The following is a 9760-nucleotide window of genomic DNA, read 5'->3' as shown; positions in this document are numbered from 1 at the left end:
CTCTGTAACTGTTCCTGTAAAAGTCAGAGCTCATACTGAATATGATGATCTTCTGAAGCCTTTTTCAGTTGAAGTGCTGAGCAGCTGCTGAATTTGACATATTGCGCATATGCTTTCTAACAGTCATTTCCTATGCAGCTACAAGGAAACCGCTCACTTCAGGAAACCGAGTGAGTTGGCTGCCTCTCGTAAATGAAATCACATCATCATGTCAGAGGGTCAAAATGGAAATCCATCAGTGGACGTGGACGTGGACGTTGCTTTTCTCAAATCCAAGAGGGGGATCCTGAAAGTGGCAGAGATGGTGAGGAAGAATCTGCACATCATCGAAAGTTAGAGCACTTGTCTGTTAGAGGCAGAAGTTCTGTGACAGTTGAGGGCTGAGTTGCAGACACATGAAGCAATAACAAAGTGGCGTCTCAAGTTTGCTGTGTACTTTAGCAGAGTTGAAACTGGTTTGTCAGCGGCAGCGACCCACATTCAGATTCTAAGAGAGTTTTAACGGCGACATGAGCAACCGAATCTGAGAAAAATGTGATGTGGAAACACTGCTGGTGACTTGGTTCCTCTTTCGAAACACAAACTGGAATGGGCACCATGTAAAAAAAAAAAAAAAAAAAAGGAAGAGAATGTGTGACTCAGAATGTCACCGTTGTACAAATCAATCATTTTTTAAAACAATTTAATGTGTGATTTCAGTAACAGTATCTTTGTTTTGTGCCTCTTCTCTCTGATTTAGGTGACGCTACTTGTGGCTTCTGTGTGTTTCGCTGTTGCCTCCACACCAGCGTACAGTGCAGCCACAGGGTTGGAGTTTCTGATCACTTTACTTCTGCTGCTGCTGTATGTGCTCAGACTCAACAAGAGGCTGACTTTCTTCTTTTGGCCTCTCGTTGTGGGTGAAGTTTGACAACATTACATAAAGATATCCCACACATGCTGAAGAGAATAGCCGTGCATGTTGCTCTTCTTCTCTTTTCTCGTCCTCAGGATGTTTTCAACTCAGTGTTTGCGGCAGCCTTCTTTATTGTCTTGAACCTGATGGCTGTGACTTCATATGCTGTCGCAGGCAGTCTGGTTGGAGGGGTGAGAGATATTTCTTTAATCTATAATTGCAATCTGAGTTGTGTGGCCCAGTTTTTGATATGAGGATTTTGGTTTCCTCCATACACTGCCAATAAAATTAGATACCCATGCAATGTTTTTAATCTGTGTGCACGTGCTGTAGTTCATGGAGCATGCTCTTGAAGACGGAGATGGAATTTACCCGTTTACATTTACTCAAGTGCAGCAGTTTAGTACAATTGAAGGTACTTGTATTTGTGCTGCTACTTTATACTTCCACTCACTACATTGTGGAGGCAAATATTGTAGTTTTCACTCCGCTACATATCACAATAAATAACACTAAAGTTATATGTATAACATGTAACTTTATTTGCTAACTTTAGTCACTGGTTACTTTGTAGATTACATGCTGCACCAGAGCCAAAGTAGCACATTTTTACTTTCATTTATTTCATAAGCAATCAGATAAAAGAAACAATCATTCTGATAATTGGTTAACCAGCAGTATAAAGTATCTACATACATGTAAATAAATGCATCATTTACTTTTACTTTTGATACTTAAGCTTGTTTAATGTCAGATACTTTAAGTCTTTTACTCAAATACTGTACATATGGGTTACTTTAATTTTGACCAAAGTACTATTTTAAAACTATATCTTTACCTTTTATAACACTGTGTATACATACTGCATGTTTGAGTATCAGCAGGGCTGATCACTGGATCAAATGTTCATCTTTCTTCTTGATGATCACAATCTACTGGTTACTACAGATTACATGCTGCACCAGAGTGAAAGCAGTGCATGTTTTTAACTGTATTTTATCTAGTCAGCATAGAAAAATTCACTGATTTTGATAATCATAAAGGAAAGATGAATATCTGACGTAATGATCAGCCTGGAGGGTAACTGATTGTACAGTGTATATATACACAATGATGTTAAAGTAAAAAAGTCAAGATATTGTTTTAGAATAGTATTTTGGTCAAAGTAAAAGTAACACATACTTGAGTGAAAGAGTTAAAGTATTTGATATTAAACATACTTAAGTATCAAAAGTCCAAGTAAAAGTAAATCATACAGTTATTTACATGTATGTAGATACTGTATACTATGAGTTGACTGATTATGAGAATGATTGTTTCTTTTATCCGATTGCCAACAAAATAGATGAATTTAGAAATGTGCTGCTTTGCCTCTGGTGCAGCATGTAATCTACAAGGTAACACACAAGTAACTAAAGTTAGCGACTGAATGCAGGGGAGGAAACAGTCTCCAATGTGCCTCGAACATGTAGTGGAGTGTAAGTATAAAGAAGCAGTAAACGGAAATATTCAAGTGAAGTAAAAGTACCCATAGAGTACAGTACCTGGGTAAATGTGCTCAGTTAAATTCCTTCACTGTAATTCGATGAATGTAAATAAATGTTTAGTTTACATTTACTTTTGATACATCAGATACCTTTATGCTTTTACTCAAGTATTGTTTGCATGAGTGACGTCAACTTTTACTGATGTAACATTTTAGCCTGATATCTCTAATCTTTTTATTCAACATGATGACACCGGATGTGTTGACGTGCAGTGAGACGCGTTTATTTTGAGACCTGCTCTCTATTTTGCAGATAGTCGGCCTCCTGTCAGCTGGGCTGCTGTGTGTCGACGCTTACACACTCTTCAAGAACATCACGTTCAACAAGCCGAGGAGCGAAACCCAGAGTCAAGACAACAAGTGACCACATCAGTGACAGTAAAGGCGCAGCCCGCAGTGTACCGCGCATTCATAAGATCATAACTGATGACTTTCCATTGGGCTCTGAAGCGGGAATAATCGAGCTGATCGCAAACTGCGTGCAAAGTGTTCGTCATAGTTCAGATTCCAGCTGTTATTCGGACTGTAAAGATGTTTATTATTATTATTATTATTATTATTATTATTATTATTATTATGTGGAAAATATTCGCTGACCTAAATCTCACAGCAAATGTCAATAAAGATTGTTGTCCGCCCCGTGTGACATCATGAGTTGGATATTTCCACTGAGCGGCTCAGGATTGTGTAGTATGCAGCTTTGTGTGTGTGGGGGGGGCGCATCGCATTTCACATCTGGAGAAAGCAGATGTGCGCTTTTTTGGAGCTCGCGCTGCGTTTCCGCGCTGTCATTGTTTCCGTTTCCACCTCCGAGAAGACTCACGCCTCCACACATCTCTCTCTTTTTTGTTTTTTTTTGCACTAAATCCGCTACGCTGGGTTTGGGACTTGTCTGAAGTTTTGAGGAGAGTTCAAATCATCTTTTTTTTTTTTTTTTTCCTCTAACCATGGGGGACATCGAGGCTCCCGACTCGAACCGGCCACGCCAGTCGGTCCTGCTCTCTATTCTTCCGACCAAAGAGTTCGCCACCTCACGGAAAGGCTCGCTGCTTATTGCTGAAGTGGTAAGAAATGACCGGAGGAGGAATCACCGCTGAGACGAGCCAAACTGTTTCTGTGCTGTTGTTTCCGCCTGATGCGCACTCAAGTCGAAGCGCGCTGCGTCCTTTTTTTATTTGACTTAATATGGCAGCGATAGCTTCGCGCAGCTTTAATGCACATTTAACCAACTTCGGCAGACGGTTCCGACTGTCATTCGGATTGTAGGTCAGTCGGTTCCCGTCACAAGGTTTCCATTAGTTACGGGTGGAGCGGCGAGAGTTTATAAGCAGCTGTGAAGTAAACTAATAAAACTCGGAATATTAATTCCAACGTTTTTTACGCATGGACACGCCGCCCAGCGCCATTCATTGTTAACAGTCCTCCACCCTGAGTGACCAAACTGCATAACAGAGCTTCTCTCAGCCTCTCAGTTGTGTTAATGCGTGCATCATCAACTTAAAGTCCATAGAACTACCTCTCTCGTCACCTTTTTAAGCAATTATATAAATCTAAGTCAAATATTCAGAACAGGAACTGACGGACTGTGTCTGTCTGTCTGTCAGTCTGTCTGTGTGGTGGTGGTGAGTCCTCCTGCTGTTAACTGAGTTACTGTATGAACCCTCACATTTGTGTCATGTGGCATTCGGCTCATGTGGGGCTCTGAGAGAGCAGTCATCCTCCCCACAGTCACATCCTTCACTCTGCTGCCACAACTTATAGCCTGCAGCTCCTGCCTCACACACACACACACACACACACACACACACACACACACACACACACACACACACACACACACACACACACACACAATACAGCCTCTTTACTGATACTCAACAATGTGACTGTGATCTTCAGCCCGAGGCTAAAAATGCTTCCCATAGAAGTAAACTGAAAGCCCACTGGCCTCCTCTGCTCAGCAGCAGTTCATGGAGGTGAGGGTGCACAGCTGGTTTGAACATGCACAGAGTGAAGTGCTGTGCAGGGTTTCTGTCGTGATGACGTCGAAGACCACGCAAACACACCAATACCAGAGGAAATAAGTAAACTTTTAGGAGCTTGAAGAAAAAGAATGAAGATGATGATGTTTCACACATCTAACAAAAGTATTTGAATTTAATGTGGCTGTTATTTAAGTCATTATCGACCGTCTTAACTGATCCTGAGACAGACTGTGTCATTATGTGCGTGTCTTACCACCTCTGCTCGTGTGCTTTCTGGGGGGAAACCCAGCTGTGTGTGTGGTCAGAGTGTGTGGTAGCACAGGATTTACTGTACCATCTTTAATGGTCCGTCTGGTCGAGTGCCTTCTGTTAGCTTTAACCTCTAAGGCAGGGCTGCACAAAGTGAGTGGATTAGGCCCATCAAATGTTTCAAGCAAAAAGACATTAATTGAAATTGATTAGAAAAATTGTAAATCGCAGTTATATTTTGTGAGATAATAATGCTCTGTTATGATGAAGGATTATTGTTTTGGCAGAAAGATACAACGACAACAATACGTGTTTGCCCTTGGCCCTTGGCGCACCCTTAAGTTTTAGTGTTGGCCCTAGTAAAAAGTTCTTTTAAGGGGTCAGTTCAAATGCAAAATTATGAAAGAGTATTTCCTCATTTAGCAGCTGTAGTATATAACCATGCACATTTTGGTTTTATTTATCCATTTACTGAGATATCCATCGCTGAGATTTCTGCTCCCACTTTAAAGAGTGCCAATCATTGGTGACAGATTTCATTTAAAAAACTCAAAAGTTATGATTTAACCACCATAATTGAAGCTTTTAGATAAAGATAGATGTTTGGAGTGCCCAGATTGCCTCTGTTTATTTGTTTTTTTGTTTTGTTTTGGGTTTTTTTAGCAGTGCCTACCTAAAAATATGTCTGGGGAATCCACAGAACAGATGAACTTCTCTATATATGACTATAAATACCTGACAAGTAAAAGTGTTACTTCACATCAGGACCATGATATGTAACACAATCTAGCGGTACTGAAAAACAGTTTTGGTCATAGATTTGCAACATTACCCATAAAAATGTAATTATACAACCACAGGTGTTAAGAGGACAGTTGCCGCTGTACAACAGTCAGGCTGTGGTAACATTTCTGACAGTGTACAAATCTTTATTGTTTCGTAGTTTACTGTCATGGCCAAGCCTTTACTGAAACCATTTCTATTTCAAATCTCTGCCAAGGAGGTTGTGTTTTCACCCATGTCCGAATTGTTGGTTGGTTTGTCAGCAGGATTACCCAACATCTACAGAATGGCTTTTCACAGTACTTAGACAGAGGATGGGTCTCGCATGAGTCTTGATAAAAAAAATGTTAAAAAAAAAATGTTAAAAATCAGGCCTAATTACAAGGGCTGGCTGATATCTATGAGTGTGTACAAAGGGGACTGTTGACTCAACTAATGGCCACTCCAGTTACTGCAGACTCTGTCACCCTTGAAAACAGCTGACAATGAGCTCTGTTCATTATCCAAACTGTGTAATTTCTCGTTGCTGTGACCCCGACAAAGAGAGCATCTCCATTGTATTCGACTTAGACACGAATAAAATGTGAAATGAAAGTTAAACCTCCCACTTAGATTTCACTAGATTGAGACTGAGTGAATTGTCCCTTTAAAATGCCAACTGTTGTGCTCAGAAACAAATGTTCAAGTACTAAATGGTGGTCCAAGGGTGCGGCACAGTTGCAAATTGTTTTGAGCTACTATTCATGCCCCTGGTATCTACTGTATGTCTGCTATGTGAGTGTGCAGCCTCCCTGCTGTAAGCTATTCTTCTTGAAGTAGCCACTGGCATCCACCATTTTATTGTCTTGATATCATTTAAAGCTTACAGGCAGTGTGATATCAGCCCACAGTCCCTGGACTCAGCTTCCACGGAGAGTACAGCCTGTAGCGTTGCCATTCTTGTGTGTATTAGTCAGACACACAACCTGCTGAGCATGCATTATTATACACAGTGTGTCAGACCACCACGTACTTCTCATTAGGATTCTCGGTCTCAGCCAGCAACAGGCCCGATAAGGAATGTGAAGTCGCAGCACACTGATTGTGCCAAAAAAAAAAAAAAAGCAGACTTTTTTTGTAGCGTTTGAAATGTTTTCAAAATGCAAACAAGCTGTTAACAAATGGGACGGGTGTGAAAAGTGTGCCTCCTCCCTACGAAGTGAAACTTTGGCAGGATTCTTAGCTGAGTATGTAATGTGTTCCTGTGGGGTTTGTGTGAGTTTGAAGGCCCCCTGTCAACCCTGAGCCAGCTTCAGCACCTTTCAACGCATCCTCATACCTGAATAACTGAACAGGCCGCTCTCACCGGCCCTGTAACAACATGACGGTTGCAGCAGAGCAGCGACTGTTTGGTTCAGGTTCAAACTACTTGGTCTTAGACATTACGTCAGTCTTAAACACGCCTATGTTATGTCCTTAACCTCAGTTTGGTTATGTACATGATGTCTCTTTACATCGATAGTAAGTTCACATTACCCACCATTGACTTTTGATTATATTATGGATGGAAAATGTTGGTCTCCTGGGTCAAAGTCCTGTGCTTGTCTGACTTGGGATCTTACGGTGTGTTCCATTTCCATCTTGGATTTTGAGTTGAGGGTTGGTAAGGTGCATCTGACTTTCCGAGTCTGCAGTCTGACTTCAGGGGCGTTCTAGCTTAAAGTTGACTGGAAAATCTGGAAAGTCCATCTTCCAACTTCAAAAGCTGTAAAAGGAAAGCACCATTCACCTTGTTTGACTTCCTTCTTTGCTAATGTAGTAATTATTACAGACACTAGAGGGTGCTACTGAACAAGAAACAGAAATATGGGCCATAAACAGCAGCTTTCACAACCAACCTGTGTAGTTGATTTTTTTTCTCATGAGGATGAGGATGACATGCTCACTCCAATCAGATCTCACTTCATTATTTGCTCCAGGAAATGATAAGGCAGTTAATAGACAGTAAAACAGAAAATCACTGTGTTTACAGCTTCTCTGGTGTGAGAATGTGCTGATTTTCTCAGTTTTATTTTGTTGTAAATAGAATATCTCTGGCTTTTGCACTGTCGATCCAACAAAACAAGATAATAGAAGACGACACCTAAGGGGCTCTGGGTAATTGTGACAGGCATTTTCCTCATTTTGACTATTTTTATCAACCAAATGATTCATCTTTTAACAAAAAACAGCATCTAAAAAGATATTCGTGATGAAACGTGGCAGGCCGAGAGCAGTCTCACTCTGTTAACATTACCCAAAATGAAAATGATTTGCCTCGCTGAATTTTGTTTTTGCCAGAAAGTAATGTAGAGACTATGCCAGCTCATCCTGCGCTGTTTGATTTATTCAATGCAACATCGGTCTACTTAACATCCCAGACTTTATTCTTCATATGCAAACGCGCCCGAGGATCTACTGAGAAACTCAGAGAAAAAGCCTCCCCAGCAGTTTACCTGTAGGTGTTGTCTTATTACAGGGGAAATCTCATGGATCCCTGACAGGATGCTGCTCGTCTGTTGGGAGAAGAGCAGCTGCAGCAGTTTGGGTTCAGTCAGGGGGAGTTCCTAACCTCGGGGCAGTGTAGGATGACTGACTGAGACAAAGACAAGATGGCCGGCCCTGCCTGAGATTACACTGTCTGGACTTGCTTCCATTCGCACTGATATGGCGCGTCCAGCCCTTCTAATGGGCAGCCTCAAACACGGGGCGGGCTCATTTGCTCGTGACCACCTCTGGCTCTGTTGCAGCAGTTTAACGTCTTCTTTCATTACCGCAGCTTTGTGTTCGTGGGTGTTTGCATGAGTGTGTTTGTGTGCGAGACAAGGGGGCGAGAGGGATTCGGTGTCACAGTGTACAAGCCTGTGAGAATAAACATTGTCTTTTAACAGCTGTATCTCCTTACAGGAAATGGGCCCGGAGTGGTAATGCACACAGACTTGCAGCTGCAGGTCTATCTCAAAATGGGACGATCAAAGACGATTTGACTTTATTTTGTTTCTCAGCCAGATTAAAAATGTATATTCGCCTTTGGCTTCCGACAGCAGAATAGATAATAAAATAAATAAACAAATGAAGTGCTTCCTTCAATATCTTATTTGTCTTAAATCACGAAAGGAAATGCTGAATTTAGTTTAATCTTGACTTGAGGCTTCTTAGCTTAAACTTTCTATTGTTTTAATTCCTCTCTCTGGGTTTATCGTCTCTTTAGGTGCTGTCCTTTGTGTCATTTGTGTGTTTCGCGGCATCCATAGCAGCAGCCTTTGTGACAGTTCCCCTGCTGGAGTTTCTGGCCGCTCTCTTCTTGCTGTTTGCTTACTCCAACAAATTCAACGAGAGGTTTAAAGGCTTCCTCTGGCCTCTGATGGTGAGAGAGTTTTTCAAAATATGACATTTTAAAAACGTGCCGGAAAAGCTCTCTCTCAGCGCCGGAAGAAGCAGATACAAGGTTTTGATGTTTCTCTTCTTTTCTCTCAAGGATTTCATGAGATGTGTGACTGCCTCCATTATCTTTTTCATCATCTCCATAATTGCAGTGTCCAAATATGCGGACGGTTCCTCCAAAGCTGCAGGGGTAAGAGCTGGTGTTTTAATCTTTATCAGAGTCTACGTCAGCATTATTGTCCGGTTACCTCAGTTCTTATTCCTTTTTCACTGTCCGTTGTTTCACAGATATTCGGGTTTATTGCCACCATCGTTTTCGCTTTAGATTTTTACCTCATTTTCAATGAGTTGGCCAATTTCCTAAAGCAAGGAGGGGAATCCAATGAGGAGCCATCAAGACAGCAAGGTAATATCCCACATGAATATCTGATAGGTGTCCACATGGGAACATATTAAATAATAGACTGGATATGTTTTATTTGTGGACATATAGTTTTATCCAATGTCTGTTTTTCACATGTTGAAGTGTATGTTGTGATATGTAGTGCAGATTCTGTATAGTAATTTGGTTTATATAAACATCATTTGGAAGAGGAGCTCGTAATAACTGTATGCTCAATCTGATTTCACACACTCGTCTATGCCAGACAAAAGCGTAATGGCAGCTCTGAGCAAGGCAGTGGAGTTACTGCCTAGTTAAAGTGTTGTTTCTAAGACAACACAGATTGTGTTTTGTATGATTTTTTTATTTTTTATTTTTTATTTTTGCAGAAGCTCATTAGTCTAATGGTACAAGTTTGACGAGAGAAAAGTTCTCATACTAAAAGTTGACAAAAATGTCCGACTTTTTGTTGGTTAAAACTGTGAAGGATAAAAAATGACCAAAATGTGAGTTAAAAG

At 41.0% G+C, this 9760-nt stretch overlaps 2 protein-coding genes across 2 annotated transcripts in view; both read left to right on the top strand.

Moving 5' to 3' along the window:
- Nucleotides 1-127: 127 nt before the first annotated feature.
- LOC119018249 (proteolipid protein 2) lies at nt 128-3087 on the top strand. The gene is made up of 4 exons (XM_037095764.1): nt 128-304; nt 740-895; nt 991-1086; nt 2695-3087. Exons 1-4 carry the CDS (start codon nt 209-211, stop codon nt 2803-2805), a joined length of 459 nt encoding a protein of 152 aa, XP_036951659.1. The 5' UTR covers nt 128-208; the 3' UTR covers nt 2806-3087.
- Nucleotides 3088-3176: 89 nt separating this feature from the next.
- cmtm3 (CKLF-like MARVEL transmembrane domain containing 3) overlaps nt 3177-9760 on the top strand; it is a 10647-nt gene continuing 4063 nt past the window's right edge. The window contains exons 1-4 of the mRNA XM_037096827.1: nt 3177-3505; nt 8688-8843; nt 8955-9050; nt 9149-9266. Coding sequence (XP_036952722.1) covers nt 3389-3505; nt 8688-8843; nt 8955-9050; nt 9149-9266 — 487 coding nt within the window. The 5' untranslated portion in view covers nt 3177-3388. The remainder of the gene's footprint in view (nt 3506-8687; nt 8844-8954; nt 9051-9148; nt 9267-9760) is intronic.

The sequence above is a fragment of the Acanthopagrus latus genome, chromosome 4 (genome assembly GCF_904848185.1).
Source record: "Acanthopagrus latus isolate v.2019 chromosome 4, fAcaLat1.1, whole genome shotgun sequence".
NCBI classification, from domain to species: domain Eukaryota; kingdom Metazoa; phylum Chordata; class Actinopteri; order Spariformes; family Sparidae; genus Acanthopagrus; species Acanthopagrus latus.
Note: the sequence above shows the minus strand (reverse complement) of the source record. Positions and strands in the feature narration are given on the sequence as shown.